The sequence below is a fragment of the Heterodontus francisci genome, chromosome 23 (assembly GCF_036365525.1).
Source record: "Heterodontus francisci isolate sHetFra1 chromosome 23, sHetFra1.hap1, whole genome shotgun sequence".
Taxonomy (NCBI): Eukaryota; Metazoa; Chordata; class Chondrichthyes; order Heterodontiformes; family Heterodontidae; genus Heterodontus; species Heterodontus francisci.
In genome coordinates this window covers 17556372-17579152 of record NC_090393.1, presented here as the reverse complement: position 1 = coordinate 17579152, position 22781 = coordinate 17556372, and the positions used below count along the sequence as shown (strand labels likewise).

General features: G+C 44.4%; 1 protein-coding gene across 2 annotated transcripts in view; it reads right to left on the bottom strand.

Moving 5' to 3' along the window:
- Positions 1–22781, bottom strand: part of LOC137382609 (protein phosphatase Slingshot homolog 1-like) — a 145197-nt gene that overhangs the window by 73647 nt on the left and 48769 nt on the right. For both annotated transcript variants that reach the window (XM_068054779.1, XM_068054780.1), the window contains exons 4-7: positions 15800–15864; positions 12057–12178; positions 10911–10979; positions 1976–2041 (exon numbers count right to left, since the gene is read on the bottom strand). In XM_068054779.1, coding sequence (XP_067910880.1) covers positions 1976–2041; positions 10911–10979; positions 12057–12178; positions 15800–15864 — 322 coding nt within the window. The remainder of the gene's footprint in view (positions 1–1975; positions 2042–10910; positions 10980–12056; positions 12179–15799; positions 15865–22781) is intronic.

The window sequence follows — 22781 nt, the reverse complement described above, 5'->3', positions numbered from 1 at the left end:
TCCCGGGTACTGGAAATGTCCCTGGCTTCCGACATGGAGCACGAGGAACACACCACGGCTGATCTTCAAATATATGTCTTGTTACGCTTGATGGCACTGTTGATGACACCTTCCATCACTTTGTTGATGATTGAGAGTAGACTGATGGGGCGGTTATAGGCCAGGTTGGACTTGTCCTGCTTTTTGTGGACAGGATATACCTGGGCAATTTTCCACATTGCCAGTGTTGTAGCTGTACTGGAACAGCTTGGCTAGGGGTGCGGCAAGTTCTGGAGCACAGGTCTTCAGTTTTATTGCTGGAATATTGTCAGGGTCCATAGCCTTTGCAGTATCCAGTGCCTTCAGTTGTTTCTTGATATTACGCAAAGCGAATCGAATTGGCTGAAGTCTGGCATCGGTGATGATGGGGACTTCAGGAGGAGGCAGAGATGGATCATTAACTCGGCACTTCTGGCTGAAGATTGTTGCAAATGTTTCAGCCTCATCTTGCACACTGATGTGCTGGGCACCCCATCATTGAGACCTCCTCCTGTCAGTTGTTTAATTGTCCACCACCAATCACAGCTGGATGTAGCAGAACTGCAAAGCTTAGATCTGATCCATTGGTTATGGGATCGCTTAGCTCTGTCTATCGCATGCTGCTTATGCAGTTTGGCACGCAAGTAGTCCTGTGTTTTAGCTTCACATGGTTGACACTTCATTTTGAGGTGCTGCTCCTGGCATGCCCTCATGCACTCTTCATTGAACCAGGGTTGGTCTCCTGGTTTGATGGCAATGGTAGAGTGGGGGATATGCCAGGCCATGAGGTTACAGATTGTGGTCGAGTACAATTCTGCTGCTGCTGATGGCCCACAGCGCCTCATGGATGCCCAGTTTTGCATTGTTAGATCTGTTCGAAATCCATCCCATTTAGCATGGTGGTAGTGCCACACAACACGATGGAGGGCATCCTCAATGTGAAGGGAGAACTTCATCTCCACAAGGACTGTGCAGTGGTCACTCCTACTAACACCATCATGGACAAATGCATCTGCAGCAGGCAGATTGGTGAGGACAAGGTCAAGTATGTTTTCCCTCTTATTGGTTCTCTCACCACCTGCAGCATACCCAGTCTAGCAGCTATGTCCTTTAGCACTCGGCCAGCTCGGTCTGTAGTGGTGCTACCTCGCCACTCGGTAATGGACATTGAAGTCTCCCACCCAGAGTACATTCTGCACCCTTGCCATCCTTCGTGCTTCCTCCAAGTGGTGTTCAACATGGAGGAGTACTGACTCATCAGCTGACGGAGGGGGGTAGGTGGTAATCAGCAGGAGGTTTCCTTGCCCATGTTTGACCTGATGCCATGAGACTTCATGGGGTCCGGAGTCAATGTTGAGGACTCCATGGGCAACTCCCTCATGACTATATACCACTATACACCCCCTCTGCTGGGTCTGTCCTGCCGGTGGGACAGCACATACCCAGGGATGGTGATGGCATCACAGCTCCTTGCTTACATGACAGTCTTGTCTTCCACTTGCCCAACTGCACGACTATCTCCACTCCAAAAGCCACTCTTTCTGTCATTATACTGCTGCACTTCTCAATCCATATGCACAATCACTTTCTCTCGCTACTTCTATAACTTTGTTCAAAAGGTTCTTAAAAACCACACTCTTGAACTCTGCCTTTAGCTCCCCTTCTGCAGATTGATGTCCTCTTCTTCTGTGTAAAGTGCTTAGACGAAGTCCAATGTGAGTGTCACTATGCAAAGGCAATTTTCTATTTGTTATTTTCATTTATCTTCCCACCCTCCACCCAAAGTCCATTCTAATTTTTCAGTTTCGAAGCCAGATAATTATTGCGACATCAATGTGGACATTTTTCTCATAATCCAGATGTACACATGAGAAGATAGATCAATCATCCTACAAAATCAAGTAAATTATATCACCAGTCAATAAAAGAGTAATAGGGAATAGAATACATTACTTACCACATGGCTTGTACAGAAACTGGCTTGAAGATATGAATTCGGTCCACTGTACTCACACTGAACCCACTGAAGCAAAAGAGAATTGCTATATAACACCATCCAGATATCAACAGCTTATTTAAAACACCAGAGACAGTATTTCTAAGAGTGTAATTCCAGAGACTGACCACCTCCAGGCGCGTATCCATTGTCTCTCGAGATAAGGAGGCCCAAAAGAAAGAAAATTCCAGAGTTAAGTAATGTGAACATACTTATTCCTAAAATTATTCCTAAATGTATTCACTATGGCCAATGTGTTTTACGAGTGGATTTAGTTTAAAATCTCCTCTTCTCAGTTGTTCTGTGGAGACCTAAAGACACCCCAGAGGACTTAATCCATTAGCCAAGATGATCCTTTGTTGACCATGTCTGCTAGCCACTATTTCTATTATGTTTGCTAGTGTCAAGCGAAACGATGGTTCTCAGCAAGAGCAAAGTCTAAAAGAGCTTGTGAACAATACAAAAGTAGGAAAAATATAGATAACAGCTCAGAAGGATATGCGATTGTCTTGCAGTAGAACCTCTAAAATTGTTGTCTCCTTTGCAGTCAAACCAACATTTTAAACTCTTATGTATCACTTTATCTTGTAATGTCAAAAAAGGTAAAATATCATAAATGAAATGCAGTGCATTAACAAGGAATGGTAGAATGTGTGTAAGTGCCAAGCAATGCTTCAAATCACTGAAGAAGCACCAAGTAGGGGCCAGATCCATTGTCACAAAAAGGAAGAGACACTTTACATTGTTCCTATGCAGTTCACTCGCCAAAGCCATCTGGATCCCACCTTGGTTGGTGCATACGTCAGGTGGTGGTGGCGATGGTAGGAAATGTGCGTATACGACAAACGACCCTGTGATCCTCATCAGTGGCCTCAAAGTCATCATATAGGAGGTGAATCATAGAAATTCACAGCATGAAGGAGGCCAATCAGCCCATCATGTCCATGCTGGCTGATAAGTAGCCATCCAGCCGAATCCCACTTTCTAGCTCTTGGTCCATAGCCTTGTTGGTTACGGCACTTCAAATGCATATCGAAATACCTTTTAAACGTTATGAGGATTTCTGCCTCTACCACCCTTTCAGGTAGTGTGTTCCAGATCCCCATCACCCTCTGGGTGAAAAGAATTTTCCCTCAAAACCTCCTACCTTTTACCCTAAATCTATACCCCTTGGTTATGGACTCCTCAAACAAGGGGAAAGGGGCCTTCCTATATACCCTATCTAGACCCCTCATAGTTTTATGCACTTCAATTAGGTCTCCCCTCCACCTCCTCTGTTCCAAAGAAAACAACCCTTGCCTATCCAATCTATCCTCAATGAAAATTCTCCAGTCTAGGTAACATCCTCGTAAATCTCCTCTGTACCCTCTATTCGTGAAATCACATCTTCCCTATAGTGCAGCGATCAGAACTGCAGACAGTACTCCAGTTGTAGCCTAACTAGTGTTTTATAGTTCCAGTATAACTTCCTAGTTCTTATATTCTATGCCTCAGCTAATAAAGACAAGTATCCTTTATGCGGTCTTGACCACATTAATCTACCTGTCCAGCCACCTTCAGGGATCTGTGGACAGGCACTCCAAGGTTCCTTTGTTCCTCTCCACTTCTCCGTATCCTACCATTTATTGTGTAGTCCCTTGCCTTGTTAGCTTTCCCAAATGTATCACCTCACACTTCTTCAGATTGAACTCCATTTGCCACTTCCACCTACCTGACTGGTCAATTGATATCTTCCTGCAGTCTACAGCTTTCTACGTCATTATCGACCACACAGCCAATTTTTGTATTGCCTGCAACTTCTTGATCATACCCCCTACATACTGTCCTTTAGGGAAGGAACTCTGCCATCCTTACCTAGTCTGGCCTACATGTCTCCAGATCCAAAGTAAAGTGGCAGACTCTTGATAGCCCTCTGAAATGGCCGAGCCACTTAGTTGTCAAGGGCAATTAGGAATGGGCGACAAATGCTGGCCTTGCCAGCAACGCCCACATCCCATGAATAAAAAGTCCAAATCACTGATATATACCACAAAATTTAAGGAACCCAACACTGATGGGCCATATGGTCTCCACCTGCTCCCATTTGTTGCAAGCCCTGCAGAACTGCAGTGGAAACAGCTTTCCAGTCACAAAAACACCCATCCACCATTACCCTTGGCTTCCTGCCTCTGAGCCAATTTTGGACCCAACTTGCCACTTTGCCTTGGATTCCATGGGCATTTACTTTCTTGACCAGTCTGCCACGTGGGACCTCATCAAAAACCTTGCTAAAATCCATAGAGACCACATAAAATGGTGGACCGACATTGGGGAGACCTGCCACGGGAAGGGCGGAGGTGTGATGCAGTAGGCACCAGCAGCCGGTTGGAAAGTAGGTAGCATCTGTTCTGCCTGAAAAGCAGCATTTCTTTTAATCTTAAAATCCTGATTCCTCTTGTCAGGCGTGTGCAAAGCAATACTCAGAGCACTTGCACACTCCCTTGGTTCAAAAAGATGCTTCCCCACCACTCCCACAGACCACTGAACACCTAAGGCAGTCAACCCTACATCCAGTACGAACTGGGAAAATAGTGAGAAACCCTCACTGTAACGTCATTTATGGGCAGGTACATTTTATGTTGCCAGACTGAGCATCTGGAAAGTGGCAGGAAGTAAGTTGGTGAAATAGTGCAGGACATTCCCAAATCCACCATAAAAATGGAGGATTGGAGCAGCAAAGTTTAGGCCTTAGCGTCCATTTCAGAATTGAATTGGCAGAGGCTTGGCTGCAGGTTAGATAACATTGGAACTACACAATAGATCTGAAAGAGAAAGACAGATTAATGTTTCAAGCAAGGCACTTATTCAGAAATGAGTTTCAGCTGAGTTGAAAAGTATGTTTTAAAGAAGCAATGAAAGCAAAGGTGTTTTAATCACTAAATAAGCTCTGATGTGTCTATTTTGATGCATGTAATCCATGCAGTACTTCTTGCCTTATGCCGCTTCCGCAAATTGTGACCTCCGGAGTCCCCAAAGATTGATTTGTAGCCCCATCCTCTTTTTCATTTACATGCTCCCCTTGGTAACAATTTGTAGACATGGAGCCTGTTTTGGGCTTTCTATTGAGATTAGAATATCAACTGCCAGTTAATCACTTAGAGATATATCTAGACCAAATACTGAAGGGAACTCTACACTGCACGTAACCCATGCTATTCTTAATTTAGTAGACCTCAATACAATCAGAGTGCAAATGTTCCATACCAACATATAATACAAATTATTTTTTAAATTGCATTAAAACCTTGAAATCTTATAGAACCATAGAAAAGTTACAGCACGGAAAGAGGTCATTTAGCCCATCGTGTAGGCGCCATCTAAAAAAACTAGCCGCCCAAACTAATCCCACCTTCCAGCACCTGGTCCGTAGCCTTGCAGGTTACAGCACTTCAGGTGCAGGTAACTTTCAAATGAGTTGAGGATTTCTGCCTTCACCACCGAAATGGGCAGCGAATGCCAGTCACTCACCACCCTCTGGGTGAAGAAGTTTTTCTTCCTATCCCCTGTAATCCTTCTACCAATCACCTTAAATCTGTACCTCTTGGTAATTGACCTCTCTGATAGGGGAAAACAGGTCCTTCCTGTCTATTCTATCTAGGCTCCTCATAATTTTGTACATCTTAATTAAGTCACCCCTCAGCCTTCTCTGTTCCAAGGAAAAACAACCCTAGCCTATCCAATCTTTACTCATAGTTCAATTTTCCAGCCCTGGCAACATTCTTGTAAATCTCCTATGTACTCTCTCCAGAGCAATTATGTCCTTCCTGTAATGTCGTGACCAGAACTGTATGCAATATTCCAGCTGTGGCCTAACCAGCGTTTTATACAGTTCCAGCATGACATCCCTGCTTCTGTATTCTATACCTCGGCCAATAAAGGAAAGCATTCCATATGCTTTTTTTTAAATATCTGTTCCTGGAATGGCTTCTTCACTTCATCCACCTGTCCTGCTACCTTAAGGGATCTGTGGACATGCACTCCAAGGTCCAAGGACATGCACTTCCTCTACCCCTCTCAATTTCCTCCCACTTATTGTGTATTCCCTTGCTTTGTTTGCCCTCCCCAAATGCATTACTTCACACTTCTCCGATTGAATTCCACTTGCCACTTTTCCACCCACTCAACCAAACCATTGATATCATTCTGGAGTCTACAGCTATCCTCTTCACCATCAACTACACAACAAAGTTTTCTGCCATCTGCAAACTTCCCAATCATGCCTCCCACATTTAAGTCTAAAATCATTAATATAAACAACAAACAGCAAGGAAACCAACACTAAGCCCCATGGAACACCATTGGAACCTGCTTTCCGTTCACCAAAACATCCGACCATTGCCGTTTGTTTCCTGTCACTGAGCCAATTTTGGATCCAACTCGCCACATTCCCCTGAATCCCATGGGCTTTTACTTTTCTGACCAATCTGCCATGTGGGACCTTGTCAAATGCCTTACTAAAATCCATGTACAAAGAACAAAGAAAATTACAGCACAGGAACAGGCCCTTCGGCCCTCCAAGCCTGCGCCGATCCAGATCCTCTATCTAAACATGTCGCCTATTTTCTAAGGGTCTGTATCTCTTTACTTCCTGCCCATTCATATATCTGTCTAGATACATCTTAAAAGACGCTATCATGCCCGCATCTACTACCTCCGCTGGCAACGCGTTCCAGGCACCCACCACCCTCTGCATAAAGAACTTTCCACGCATATCCCCCCTAAACTTTTCCCCTCTCACTTTGAACTCGTGACCCCTAGTAATTGAATCCCCCACTCTGGGAAAAAGCTCCTTGCTATCCACCCTGTCTATACCTCTCATGATTTTGTACACCTCAATCAGGTCCCCCCTCAACCTCCATCTTTCTAATGAAAATAATCCTAACCTACTCAACTTCTCTTCATAGCTAGCGCCCTCCATACCAGGCAACATCCTGGTGAACCTCCTCTGCACCCTCTCCAAAGCATCTACATCCTTTTGGTAATGTGACAACCAGAACTGCACGCAGCATTCCAAATGTAGCCGAACCAAAGTCTTATACAAAACTGTAACATGACCTGCCAACTCTTGTACTCAATACCCCGTCCGATGAAGGAAAGCATGCCGTATGCCTTCTTGACCACTCTATTGACCTGCGTTGCCACCTTCAGGGAACAATGGACCTGAACACCCAAATCTCTCTGCACATCAATTTTCCCCAGGACTTTTCCATTTATTGGATAGTTCACTCTTGAATTGGATCTTCCAAAATGCATCACCTCGCATTTGCCCGGATTGAACTCCATCTGCCATTTCTCTGCCCAACTCTCCAATCTATCTATATTCTGCTGTATTCTCTGACAGTCCCCTTCACTATCTGCTACTCCACCAATCTTAGTGTCGTCTGCAAACTTGCTAATCAGTCCACTTATACTTTCCTCCAAATCATTTATGTATATCACAAACAACAGTGGTCCCAGCACGGATCCCTGTGGAACACCACTGGTCACACGTCTCCATTTTGAGAAACTCCCTTCCACTGCTACTCTCTGTCTCCTGTTGCCCAGCCAGTTCTTTATCCATCTAGCTAGAACACCCTGGACCCCATGCGACTTCACTTTCTCCATCAACCTACCATGGGGAACCTTATCAAACGCCTTACTGAAGTCCATGTATATGACATCTACAGCCCTTCCCTCATCAATCAACTTTGTCACTTCCTCAAAGAATTCTATTAAGTTGGTAAGACATGACCTTCCCTGCACAAAACCATGTTGCCTATCACTGATAAGCCCATTTTCTTCCAAATGGGAATAGGTCCTATCCCTCAGTATCTTCTCCAGCAGCTTCCCTACCACTGACGTCAGGCTCACCGGTCTATAATTACCTGGATTATCCCTGCTACCCTTCTTAAACAAGGGGACAACATTAGCAATTCTCCAGTCCTCCGGGACCTCACCCGTGTTTAAGGATGCTGCAAAGATATCTGTTAAGGCCCCAGCTATTTCCTCTCTCGCTTCCCACAGTAACCTGAGATAGATCCCATCCGGACCTGGGGACTTGTCCACCTTAATGCCTTTTAGAATACCCAACACTTCCTCCCTCCTTATGCCGACTTGACCTAGAGTAATCAAACATCTGTCCCTAACCTCAACATCCGTCATGTCCCTCTCCTTGGTGAATACCGATGCAAAGTACTCGTTTAGAATCTCACCCATTTTCTCTGACTCCACGCATAATTTTCCTCCTTTGTCCTTGAGTGGGCCAATCCTTTCTCTAGTTACCCTCTTGCTCCTTATATATGAATAAAAGGCTTTGGGATTTTCCTTAACCCTGTTTGCTAAAGATATTTCATGACCCCTTTTAGCCCTCTTAATTCCTCGTTTCAGATTGCGCCTACATTCCCGATATTCTTCCAAAGCTTCGTCTTTCTTCAGCCGCCTAGACCTTATGTATGCTTCCTTTTTCCTCTTAGCTAGTTTCACAATTTCACCTGTCATCCATGGTTCCCTAATCTTGCCATTTCTATCCCTCATTTTCACAGGAACATGTCTCTCCTGCACGCTAATCAACCTCTCTTTAAAAGCCTCCCACATATCAAATGTGGATTTATCTTCAAACAGCTGCTTCCAATCTACATTCCCCAGCTCCTGCCGAATTTTGGTATAGTTGGCCTTGCCCCAATTTAGCACTCTTCCTTTAGGACCACTCTCGTCTTTGTCCATGAGTATTCTAAAACTTACGGAATTGTGATCACTATTCCCAAAGTAGTCCCCGACTGAAACTTCAACCACCTGGCCGGGCTCATTCCCTAACACCAGGTCCAGTATGGCCCTTCCCGAGTTGGACTATTTACATACTGCTCTAGAAATCCCTCCTGGATGCTCCTTACAAATTCTGCTCCATCTAGACCTCTAACACTAAGTGAATCCCAGTCAATGTTGGGAAAATTAAAATCTCCTATCACCACCACCCTGTTGCTCCTACATCTTTCCATAATCTGTTTACATATTTGTACCTCTATCTCACGCTCGCTGTTGGGAGACCTGTAGTACAGCCCCAACATTGTTACCGCACCCTTCCTATTTCTGAGTTCTGCCCATATTGCCTCACTGCTCGAGTCCTCCATTGTGCCCTCCTTCAGCACAGCTGTGATATCCTCTTTGACCAGTAATGCAACTCCTCCACCCCTTTTACCTCCCTCTCTATCCCGCCTGAAGCATCGATATCCTGGGATATTTAGTTGCCAATCGTGCCCTTCCCTCAACCAAGTTTCAGTAATAGCAATATCATACTCCAGGTACTAATCCAAGCCCTAAGTTCATCTGCCTTACCTACTACACTTCTTGCATTAAAACAAATGCACCTCAGACCACCAGTCCCTTTGCGTTCATCATTTGCTCCCTGCCTACTCTTCCCCCTAGTCACGCTGACTTCATTATCTAGTTCCTTACAGGCTTTAGTTACTACCTCCTTACTGTCCACTGACCTCCTCATTTGGTTCCCATCCCCCTGCCACATTAGTTTAAACCCTCCCCAACAGCGTTAGCAAAAGTACCCCCAAGGACATTGGTTCCAGTCCAGCCCAGCTGTAGACCGTCCAATTTGTAATAGTCCCACCTCTCCCAGAACCGGTCCCAATGTCCCAAAAATCTGAATCCCTCCTTCCTGCACCATCTCTCAAGCCACGCATTCATCCTGACTATTCTTTCATTTCTACTCTGACTAGCACGTGGCACTGGTAGCAATCCTGAGATTACTACCTCTGGAGGTCCTACTTTTTAACTTGGCTCCTAACTCCCTAAATTCTGCTTGTAGGACCTCATCCCGTTTTATACCTATATCATTGGTGCCTATGTGCACAATGACAACTGGCTGTTCACCCTCCCCCTTCAGAACGTTCTGCAGCCGATCTGAGACATCCCTGACCCGTGCACCTGGGAGGCAACATACCATTCGGGAGTCTCGTTTTCGACCACAGAACCGCCTATCTACTCCCCTTACAATCGAATCCCCTATGACTATAGCCCTTCCACTCTTTTTCCCGCCCTTCTGAACAGCAGAGCCAGCCACGGTGCCATGAACATGGCTACTGCTGCCTTCCTCTGGTGAGGGGAATGTAGACTACATTCACTGCACTACCCTCATCAATACTCCTTGTTTCTTCCTCAAATAATTCAATTAAGTTAGTAAGACATGACCTTCCCTTAACAAATCCATGCTGACTATCCCTGACTAATGTGTGCCTTCTAAGTGATGCTGTCTCTCAGAATTATCAAAATTTTAAAAAATGCTTTGGTGCATCCCAGCAATGTGCTTTTTTTTTTAAAAACCACCAAGGTTGTATATTGAGACATTTACTAATAAAAGATACTTAAAATATAATCTATATTAATGAACTTCACTTGCAAAAGGTGTGCACTGTAATTGAACAACTAAGAGTACAAAAATTAAATGAAAATGTTAGCCAAAGGCTTAAGACTAAGAATTAGGCTTGTAATACAAAGCTTAAAAATATTTATCAGACCAGGCTTTTGAATGGATATTGTAGCAGGGGTTTATCTGAGGTTAGATGACTACAGAATTTCATAGATACTAGGCATTTTAAACTTCATTTAAAAAACTGGGTGAATTTCAGTGTAGAAAATAATGAGCATTGTAGGTTCCTTTAAATCCCTCCAAAAACGGGAGGAAACTCTGTATTACCTGTCTAGTGCGTAAAACCTGTTAGGTGAAACATGAAGAAATTCTTTTGTTTATCGACACAAAATTATTAGCAATGGACTCGGAGATGATTATACAATACTAAGGAAACCATTATGATTTTAGCCATTCATATCTTTTCTTGATTAATTATGAAGAAGCAATCTCGTTCCTTACCCATCTCCATCCAAGTGAATCTTTGTGTCACTCCAGAGAGGAAGGGTCATTCCTATAGTACAGGTATTACTGGAGGGAATGAAAGGTCACTATTAAAATATGCCGATCAGATTAGTAACATGTCATGCATCTGTTTTCTGAAAGTATATCTGATACTTTAGAAAACTATGCTGAGCAGACTAACAATCTTAATGCAAGTTGCAGAGACTAAATGGACTCAAATGAATTGGTTAACAGATTGCGTGTGGTAGCTAACAATATTTCCAGTGACCAAAAAGGGCAAGAGCACAAGCCAGATTCAACATGGCTCCGTGTTAATTGGTGAACGATATACTGAGTGAACAAAAAAAAAAATGGATGCCTCTTTTCCTATTTTGCACACAACCTTTGAATCAAAAGCATTCAAAAATAGTTCAGAATGCAGATCTTTAATTGCCTCATCCACTAATATTATTCATTTAAAATAAAAAACTGCTGGAAATATTCAGCAGGTCTGGCAATATCTGTGGAGAGAGAAACAGAGTTAACATTGCAGGTCTCCGTCAACTCGGTTTCTCTCACCACAGATGCTGCCAGACCTGCTGAGTATTTCCAGCAGTTTCTGTTTTTATTTCAGATTTCTAGCATCCACAGTATTTTGCCTTTAATATTATTCATTTAACAGGAGGACCATGATTTCTGTTCTGGTGCTTTGGAACAATCCAAAACTAACTGCACGACTCTGCGCTGTCCCCACAGCTCTGTATCTTCCTCTGCTTCAAATACTTATCCAATTTCCCCTTAAAAGATGCAACGGTTCCCACCTCTGTGGTGAAGCATTCCATGCTTCAACAATCCTTTGTAAACAAATTACATCTAACCTCGCTCATTATTCTCAGGGGCAGTTTTAAATTATTAGCCCTCAGCACTAACTCTACAGCCAATGGAACTAGTTTCCCTATTCATCCTGCTTCAGTGAATAGTCCCAGTCGCCCATTTTCCTCATAAATAGCATTTCTCATCCCAGGTATCATCTAATCAAAATATCAAAACACTTCTGCAGAAAAGAGGCAGAAAATTATTTCGTGGCTCCCACTAACTCAACTTTCTTCTCCTCCTCCTCCATCTCTTCCCTCTCCCCATCTCAAATACTTAACACGTACATACCTCTCTTTGCTTGCAAAGTCAATTCCCAGAAGAACATTCTCCTCTGTATCCTGGTGTCCATTTGTATACACAACTACCATGTATCGGATTCGATCAGATGACATGCTTTCCAGACGCACAGCCTGCGGGAGCAAACCAGTTCCAAAGGGTTTCAGCAACAGATTATGGCTCTCTGATTAAAGCAGCATTAATCCTATTGTCAGCTATCTGTCTATCCTGAGGCACAGTGTGGCTTTCACGCAGAGAGATCCACCATTGACATGCTGTTCTCCCTTTGCCAGCTACAGGAGAAATGCCGTGAACAACAGATGCCCCTCTACGTTGCTTTCATTGATCTCACCAAAGCCTTTGACCTCGTCAGCAGAAGTGGTCTCTTCAGATTACTAGAAAAGATTGGATGCCCACCAAAGCTACTAAGTATCATCACCTCATTCCATGACAATATGAAAGGCACAATTCAGCATAGCGGCACCTCATCAGACCCCTTTCCAATCCTGAGTGGTGTGAAACAGGGATGTGTTCTTGCACCTACACTGTTTGGGATCTTCTTCTCCTTGCTGCTCTCACATGCATTTAAGTCCTCAGAAGAAGGAATTTTCCTCCACACAAGATCAGGTGGCAGGTTGTTCAACCTTGCCCGTCTAAAAGCGAAGACCAAAGTACGGAAAGTCCTCATCAGGGAACTCCTCTTTGCTGACAATGCTGCATTAACATCTCACACTGAAGAGTGTCTGCAGAGTCTCATCGACAGGTTTGCGGCTGCCTGCAATGAATTTGGCCTAACCATCAGCCTCAAGAAAACAAACATCATGGGAAAGGACGTCAGAAATGCCCCATCTATCAATCTCGGCAACCACACTCTCAAAGTGGTTCAAGAGTTCACCTACCTAGGCTCAACTATCACCAGTAACCTGTCTCTCGATGTATAACTAAACAAGCGCATGGGAAAGGCCTCCTCTGCTATGTCCAGACTGGCCAAGAGGGTGTGGGAAAATGGTGCACTGACACAGAACACAAAAGTCCAAGTGTATCGAGCCTGTGTCCTTAGTACCTTGCTCTACAGCAACGAGGCCTGGACAACGTACATCAGCCAAGAGTGACGTCTCAATTCATTCCATCTTCGCTGCCTCCGGAGAATCCTTAGCATCAGGTGGCAGGACCGTACTACCAGCACAGAAGTCCTCAAGGCGTCCAACATCCCCAGCATATACACCCTACTAAGCCAGCGGCACCTGAGATGGCTTGGCCATGTGAGCCGCATTGAAGATGGCAGGATCCCCAAGGACATATTGTACTGCGAGCTCGTCACTGGTACCAGACCCACCGGCCGTCCATGGCTCCACTTTAAAGACGTCTGCAAACGCGACATGAAGTCCTGTGACATTGATCACAAGTCGTGGGAGTCAGTTGCCGGCGATCGCCAGAGCTGGCGGGCAACCATAAAGGCGGGGCTAAAGCGTGGCGAGTCGAAGAGACTTAGCAGTTGGCAGGAAAAAAGACAGAAGCGCAAGGAGAGAACGAACTGTGTAACAGCCCCGAGAACCAATTTTATCTGCAGCACCTGTGGAAGAGCCTGTCACTCTAGAATTGGCCTTTATAGCCACTCCAGGCGCTGCTGCACAAACCACTGACCACCTCCAGGCGCTTACCCATTGTCTCTCGAGACAAGGAGGCCAAAGAATCCTATTGTCAGCTAGCTTTGGTTACTCCACTGTTCTTAGCATTGTAATGAGTTAGGAAGTTATGTCTGTAAATACTATTGATTACTGGGGGAAGACAGTGTTGCTTGATTAACTCAAATACATAGTGGTGCAAAAGCATGAATAATATATCTAGGTGACCTGAAATTGCTACTCAACTTGTTTCTCTGCGGCAGAAGAAAAGTGATCAAGCTGGTTCTCTCAAATGTTAAATAGATATGCAAGTTCGTCTTCTCTTCACAAATTATTTCTCCTGCTCTCCTTTTCTGAAAGCATTAAATCTGTGATAAGTGTACACTTCCAAGGATGCCAGTGTCCTCTGGTACCATGCCATAAGTGATCATTGTTTTTGTGAGAGTCCAACTGTGTGAGTAAGCTACTTGGCAGTAAGTAGGGTGAATCTCAAACAATTCTAATCATATGCTCCGCTAACATTCACACTTACCAACTTACATTAGAAGTCACGGGATGGCAATCAGAAGTAGGAACTGATTTTCCTCTCCCAAACTAAAAGGGAGAAAAGGTTAATTATATCCTATTGTCACTGTAGCTGACGTCAGCTAAATCAACTCTGACAAAGGATCAACATGAGACTTCCTTGACTTGTATGGCTCAGGAATTCAGTGCTTATCTCCCTTTTTCTCCTTCAACAGCTCACTGCCAAGTTAATATTCCTCTGTTCTTGTGGACAATTTCAAAATTTGCAGATGATACAAAACTTGGAAATACTGTTAACTGTGAGGAGGATAGTAAATGTCAAGAGGACACAGACAGGCTGATGGAATGCGCAGACAAATGGAAATTGAAATTTAATGCAGAGAAGGGTGAAGTGATCACTTTAGTAGGAAGAATGAGAAAAGGAAATATAAAATAAAGGGTACAATTCTAATGGGGTGCAGGAGCAGACAGAAATGGGACTATATGTGCACAAATCGTTGAAGGTTGCAGGGCAGGTTGAGAAAGCAGTCAAAAAGGTATACGGAATCCTGGGTTTTATAAACAGAGGCAGAGAGCAGAAAAGCAAGGAAGTTAATGATGAACTAATAATGGCTTCAACTGGAATACTGTGTCCAATTCTGGGCACCACATTTTAGGAAGAATGTGAAGGCTTTAGAGAGGATGCAGTAAAGATTTATGAGAATGGTTCTCGGAATAAGGGACTTCAGTTACATGGCCAGATTTGAGTAGCTGGGGTTGTTCTCCTTAGAGAAGAGAAGGTTGAGAGGAAATTTGATAGAGTCGTCCAAAATCATGAGGGGTCTAGACAGAGTAGATAGAGAGAAAATGTTCCCATTGGCGGAAGGGTCAACAACCAGAGGACACCGATATAAGATGAAGGGCTAAAGAACCAACAGCAACATGAGGAAAAACTTTTTTATGCAGCGAGTGGTTAGGATCTGGAATGCACTGCCTCAAAGTGTGGGTGGAGGCAGATTCAATCGTGGCTTTCAAAAGAAAATTGGATAAACACTTGAGGAAAGAATGAAAGGGCTGGGAAGTGGAACTAGCCGATTTGCTCTTAGAGAGCCAGCACAGACATGACCTCCTTCTGTGCTGTAACCATTCTATGATTCTATTCTATAATTCTATGTTGACATGCCTAGTGATAGAAGATTGAAACAGGATCAACATTCCCTGGCACATTGTAATCAGATACCAATCGACAGGAATCTGGGAGACTTTGATGATTGACCAGTCAGTATGGATCATTGAATGGAACATAGGCATATTGATCAATCATTGGGGCTGGAATTAATCACACTCAACTCCAGATAAATCTGTACGTCAACATCTTAATTGGTAAGATGTTCCTGCTCAGCAACCAACAATAACTTCAGTACTCTGTGGCGATAAACAATACAGTTTTAGCTACTTGAAACTTGAGCAGTATCCCTGTATGCACTGGAGGTTCCCAAGCTTTGGCCATTACCAGCATGGATTTCAGTAGCTTGGTTTGGATACCCTTAAGCATGATAATATTACAACACATCAGTCACTCTATCAACCAAAGAAAAAGTTAGGACGCTGTCTCGTTTCTCTTACTAGCTTTATCCTGTCTTCAGGGCGGAGGTGGTTGATCATCACTTGAAGATGTAGCTGTAGATCTCCTGCAGCAAGTTAATAAAAAGACTTAATTTAAAAACCATGAAGGTTTTAATTATCTTTAATCTTTCATTTCAAATTGACTTTTAGTGAAATCTTAGAAAGAACCTCTAGAAAAGGGTCAGGGCATGGTACAGGACATTTGCTTATTAATGGTATATACCATGAAATATTGGTGCAAAGTGTGCACATGAGACTCCAAGTTATGTTGTGCATCCCTGTTATGCGCAATTATCGTGGGGTGGGAGTAGGTAGAAAAAAAATCATGGCAAGGGAAGCACAATCCCAAATTTTCAAATAATGAAGAAAATCAATTATGTGCATGTAGAGAGGTAAAAAAAAAAACAGTATTCTCAGTTTAAAATAGATGTTATTATCTAAGTTTATCCAATTTCTGCATACCTTGAATTCTAATTTGGTCCAGATCACCACTGAATTGAATACGTACGAGATTAACTGAAGCATTCAAAGGATAATGTAGCAGATTCCTCTTATACCAGGGATAAAGTGATGCTTGTTAGAGATAGGAAAAATCACCAATGCACCTCAATACGCGATAAAAGAGGATCTGAAAGATTCAACAGCTTATAGTCTTCTTGCGGTTCTTCACAGGGAGAACAAAAAAAGGGCAAGATTGCAAAAGGTGCTCTCTCACATGTGCTGGTCAGTAAAGGGATAGGAAATGTGTTCTCCCAGTCAAACATAGACAGCAAACTAAGTTTCTTAGGTTTCACAGAAACTTTTACTGCAATGCTTGAGTGGAAAAGCATTACATTGCAGGTAGGGTCTGTGGTTACCAGAGGAGAGACAAGGCAGTGGCCTACTACAAAAAACTGTAGTATTCTGCAAGTCTTTCATACTAGCCAGTAAAATAATAAGGAACTATACAGTGAGTAATTATTAAATATTCAGTACCAAAGATTTGTTTTCAGTTGCATACTGAGCAATATTTATATGTTACTTAAGTACATTACTTCAAGTTGTCTTTCTTGCCACCATTGTATCTGACCTGAACTAGAACACCAACTATTGTAAATACAGCGGCTTGGTTTAAGAGTTTGTTTAAGCAAACGTTCTGCTAATGGTAATATCTGTTATGCTGCATGTGTAATCCTGGGCAATGAATATCAGCGAGGTATTCAACCACATGTATCAGTAAGATACATCAGTATACTGATGAGTCTGTTCATTTCACATTCAGTGATACACATTTTACAGCAGAAATCACTAAATAGCAATCAGAAGTGTAAATCATAACTGATTTCCCCACTCTCAAGTCAACAACCACCTGGCTTAAATGTAACAGCATGAACTGTTGACAATATGGAGATCAGCTATCATCATATGCTAATAATTGAACCTGACACCTTCTAGATCTAGATCCGGCCCACAGGCCAGAATCCGGTTTGCCGAAGGTTTCCATCTGGCCCGCTAATCTGCCCGTGGCTCAGCTCTGATTGTATGTCAGGCGGAAGGTGTAGGCAGGACGTGTGTCTGACGGCAGGGGGACCCCTATCTGTGACTGGTCACTCCTTGTGACTGACAGGGGCTGCCCAGGCAGCATTAGCGCTGATTGGTGGAATGTGGCACAGGCATCCCGGGATCAGCCACCTCTGTTGCTGTCGTGCAATTCAGTAAATGTCCTGAATCCTGCATAGTGGGCAAGTTTCCGTCGCCACTCGCCCAAACTTAAATAGTACAAGCATGGTAAGTATCCAGTTGTGGGAATGGCTGCTGCTGCAGGCAACACTGAGCAGGCAGCAGGCAGTGGGGAAGACTGAGCAGGGAACACAGGAGACAAGGGGGATGGAGAGAGGGGGAGAGAGGACAGACAGACAGACAGAGAGAGGGGGAGAGAGACCAGGGTTTGGGTGGGGTGGGGAGGTGGTGCTGGGAGAGAGTGTCAGAGTCATTTACTTACGACACAGAAGGAGGCCATTCAGCCCATCAAGTCCAAGCAGGCTTTTCATGGAGCTAAAATAAAAGCAAAATACTGCGGATGCTGGAAATCAAGTTCCGAAGAAGGGTCACTGACCCGAAACGTTAACTCTGCTTCTCTTTCCACAGATGCTGCCAGACCTGCTGAGTGAATCCAGCATTTCTTGTTTTTGTTTTCATGGAGCTATGCAGTCAGTCCCACTCCCTGAATTGATCCCCATGGCTCTGCAAGTTCATTTATCTCAGGCGGCCATCCAACGCCCACTTGAAGTCATTGATCATCTCCACTTCCACCACCCTTGTGGGCAGCAAGTTCCAGGTCATTACTACCCGCTGTGCAAAAAAGTGCTTCCTCATATTCCTCCTGCATCTTTTGCACAAAAAACTTTCAATCTGTGTCCCCTAGCCCTAGAGGGGAGGCTGGGTGGGGGGGGGGGCAGAGAATGGAGGGAAGAGAGAGACACACACACAGACACAGACACATACCGTGGGGAGGGGGAGTAGGGTAGAGAGATCACGATCTCTCCTGACAGATGGATATCTGCATAGAATACACTGCATCGCTACATCAAGTGTGTAAGCAGAGATTGACTACTGATGCAAACAAAAACAATGCCAGGTATGTCACTAAATCAGTTTTCAATATAGTGATGAGAAAGTAAGTCAATAAATTAATCTTCTCATTTAAAGCTTGTTCACAAAAATGCACATCTGTTGTTGTTTTAAGATAAATTTGTAATGCCTTTATCTTTCAAAATTTGCTCACCGGCCCCCTGGGCCGACCAAAAATCGTAATGCAGCCCTCCGCCCGAAAAGGGTGGACAACTCTGTTCTACGTGACATTGTTAGTACACAGTGCCTTTAACTACCAAGTGATAAAGGGTGCAGGCATAAACAGTTGTAATGAGAAGGGTTCATTTAATTCATATCAGCCCAAATTATTCAAGAATTAACATTTTTAAGATTAACCTTTTGAACTATAGTTATGTAATAGGCATGCACCTATAAGGATCAACAGCTAGAAAATGTATTTGAAGGAAATTTTGCTCTCCCCTCTCCTCCTCCCCCATTTTAATATTCATGAAAAAATTGCAGCAATTTTAAAAGCAAAACTTCACATGCAGTGGTTGCCTCAACAATAATTTCTAAATTATGAGAAAGCTAGCAGACAAAACTTATCAAATTATAACTTTGTTCCCTGTATCTACTATGAACTCCAATTCACCTGGTACCCACCACTCGTGGAAAGCCCCAAGCATACCAACAGACGGTGTGTGCTCCCACTTTAGGGACACCTAAGCCCAACGAAGCCATGGATGAAAGGCAGGCAGCCACAGTAAACGCCTAAATGACTCGATTGTCAGTTATGTTGAATACTTTGGTCACATTGTTTAATCATGCTCATTTTAATCTCCCTTGTTCAGTTCTGTCACACAAGTCCATCAGTTTAGAGGCCTGTTCAGGTCGGAAAAAAAGAACCCGACCCGAACCCAACCAAACTACAGCAGACCCAAGCTCAACACGGCCCGGGTCCCTCCGATTTTGCCCCGAGCCCGACCCGACCCCGCCCGACCATCCGTTTACTTACCTTCCTGACACCGAACCTGCAAGAAGCTGCAATGCATGCGTGATGTCATAGTGAAGTCACTCGCTCACTGCGCAGACTCAGTTTCGTCCCGGACTCCCAGCTCAGTTAAGTTTTTTAATTTCAATACTTACCAGCAGAGCACTTACTGTGCGTGTCCGGCCCGACCTGGACTCGGCCCGACCCAAGTCCGAAAGCCTTACCCGGAAGATGGGCGCGACCCGACCCAAACCCGACACATGTTGTCACGTCCCGTTGGGTTCGGGTCGGGTAGCAGGCCTCTACATCAGTTTGTTTTGTCGCATACTTTTTTTAGTCTGTTACTTTAATAGATTGCAGAAACCACCTCACCTGTGAATGGTTTTTTTTTAATGTAGAGATACAGCACTGAAACAGGCCCTTTGGCCCACCAAGTCTGTGCTGACCAACAAACACCCATTTATACTAATCCTACATTAATCCCATATTCCCTACCACATCCCTACACTAGGGCCAATTTACCTATCAACCTGCAAGTCTTTGGCTGTGGGAGGAAACCGGAGCACCCGGCGGAAACCCACGCGGTCACAGGGAGAACTTGCAAACTCCGCACAGGCAGTACCCAGAACCAAACCCGGGTCGCTGGAGCTGTGAGGCTGCGGTGCTAACCACTGTGCCGCCCATAGGTTCTCAGGATGGATTTGTAATGATTCATACTGCCCTGTTTATTACTAGACAAAGTTCTATGCTTCTCTATCCACCCATGAATACAATTCTATGCTGCTGTCAGTTGATTCATACAGTTCTATGCTGCTCCATCCACTAATGCATAAAAGTTCCATATTGCTGTGACCATTAGCTGATAGCACTTTCAGAACGTGTTAAATTGACCTCAGCATCCTTGGGGCAGGTTCCCAGTGATACTTGTTGAAACTCTACCTTTGGTTTTCCCCTCACTTGACTACTCACTATTGTGGGACGACCTTAAGAATGGACCACCTTAAGAAGCTGTAAGTGAAGGTCACTGGAGGAAGTGATATCGCATCACACATGACCAGGGAGTTGTGGGTATAGCCGGACAGAGTGAGATGAGTTTAGATGTGACTCCTGCAGTAACTGTTTGTATATATTATGATCATTGGGTTCATAGCTTTTATTAATTTTCTAAAGGTAACTTTTAATTTGAAAATTGTATTTTTTTTTAATGCAAGACAAATGAAAACACCTGGTTTGAGAAACTGATAAACATGGGGTGGTTACAAATCAAAGGGTAGCCCATGTTTATTTAGTGAGGTCATAATGGGAAGTGTGGAGACGGTGTGTCTGCAGCTGACATCATCAAGGGTTTAAATTATTCATATAATTTCCCAGAACAAAAAGATGATTTAAATTGGAGGTCATTAGCTTAAATTGCTATCTGGGGACATTATTATTATTCTTCTTCTTTGGCCTCCTTGTCTCGAGAGACAATGGTTAAGCGCCTAGAGGTGGTCAGTGGTTTGTGGAGCAGCGCCTGGAGTGGCTATGAAGGCCAATTCTAGAGTGACAGACTCTTCCACAGGCGCTGCAGATAAAATTGGTTGTCGGGGCTGTTACACAGTTGGTTCTCTCTTTGCACTTCTGTCTTTTTTCCTGCCAACTACTAAGTCTCTTCGACTCGCCACTCTTTATCCCCACCTTTATGGCTGACCACCAGCTCTGGCGATCACTGGCAACTGACTCCTATGACTTGTGGTCAATGTCACAGGACTTTGTCGCATTTACAGACGTCTTTAAAGTGGAGGCACGGACAGCCAGTGGGTCGGATACCAGTGACATGCTCGCTGTACAATGCGTCCTTGGGGATCCTGCCATCTTCCATGCAGCTCACATGGCCAAGCCATCTCAAGCGCTGCTGACTCAGTAGGGTGTATATGCTGGGGATGTTGGCCGCCTCGAGGACTTCTGCATTGGAGATACGGTCCTGCCACCTGATGCCAGGGATTCTCCAGAGGCAGCGAAGATGGAATGAATTGAGACGTCGCTCTTGGCTGACATACGTTGTCCAGGCCTCGCTGCCGTAGAGCAAGGTACTGAGGACACAGGCCTGATACACTCGGACTTTTGTGTTCCGTGTCAGTGCGCCATTTTCCCACACCCTCTTGGTCAGTCTGGACATAGCAGCAGACGCCTTCCCCATGCGCTTGTTGATTTCTGCATTGAGAGACAGGTTATTGGTGATAGTTGAGCCTAGGTAGGTGAACTCTTGAACCACTTCCAGAGCGTGGTCGCCGATATTGATGGATGGAGCATTTCTAACGTCCTGTCCCATGATGTTCGTTTTCTTGAGGCTGATGGTAAGGCCAAATTCGTTGCAGGCAGCCGCAATCCAGTTGATGAGTCTCTGCAGACACTCTTCTGTGTGGGATGTTAATGTAGCATCGTCAGCAAAGAGAAGTTCCCTGATGAGGACTTTCCCTACTCTGGTCTTCACTCTAAAACGGGTAAAGTTGAACAACCTGCCATCTGATCTTGTGTGGAGGAAAATTCCTTAAGACTTGAACACATGCGAGCAGCAGTGAGAAGTAGATCCCAAACAGTGTAGTTGCGAGAATACAGCCCTGTTTCATAGCCGCTAAGCGCACTGCTCTGTTGAACTACAAGAAAGCCCCCAGCGAGTTAACATCCATAGCACTGAAAGTAACCAGAAGCGCTGCACAAAGAACAGCCAGGCGCTGTGCAAATGACTACTGGCAACACCTATGCAGTAGTGTTCAGCTGGCCTCCCACACCGGAAACATCAGAGGAATGTATGATGGCCAACCATCAAGAAGATCGCCCCCCTCAAATCTAAATCAGGGGACATAATCACTGACCAACGCAAGCAAATGGACCGCTGGGTGGAGCACTACCTGAAACTGTACTCCAGGGAAAATGTTGTCACTGATACCGCCCTCAATGCAGCCCAGTCTCTGCCAGTCATGAATGAGCTGGACGAACAGTCAACAAAATCGGAACTCAGTGATGCCATTGATTCTCTAGCCAGTGGAAAAGCCCCTGGAAAGGACAGCATTACCCCTGAAATAATCAAGAGTGCCAAGCCTGCTATACTGTCAGCACTACATGAACTGCTTTGCCTGTGCTGGGATAAGGGAGCAGTACCACAGGATGCCAATATCATCACCTTCTATAAGAACAAGGGTGACCGCGGTGACTGCACAACTACTGTGGGATCTCCCTGCTCAGCATAGTGGGAGACGTCTTCGCCCGAGTCGTTTTAAACAGACTCCAGAAGTTGGCTGAGCATGTCTACCCTGAAGCACAGTGCGGCTTTCGAGCAGAGAGATCACCATTGACATGCTGTTCTCCCTTCGCCAGCTATAGGAGAAATGCCACGAACAACAGAAGCCCCTCTACGTTGCTTTCATAGATCTCACCAAA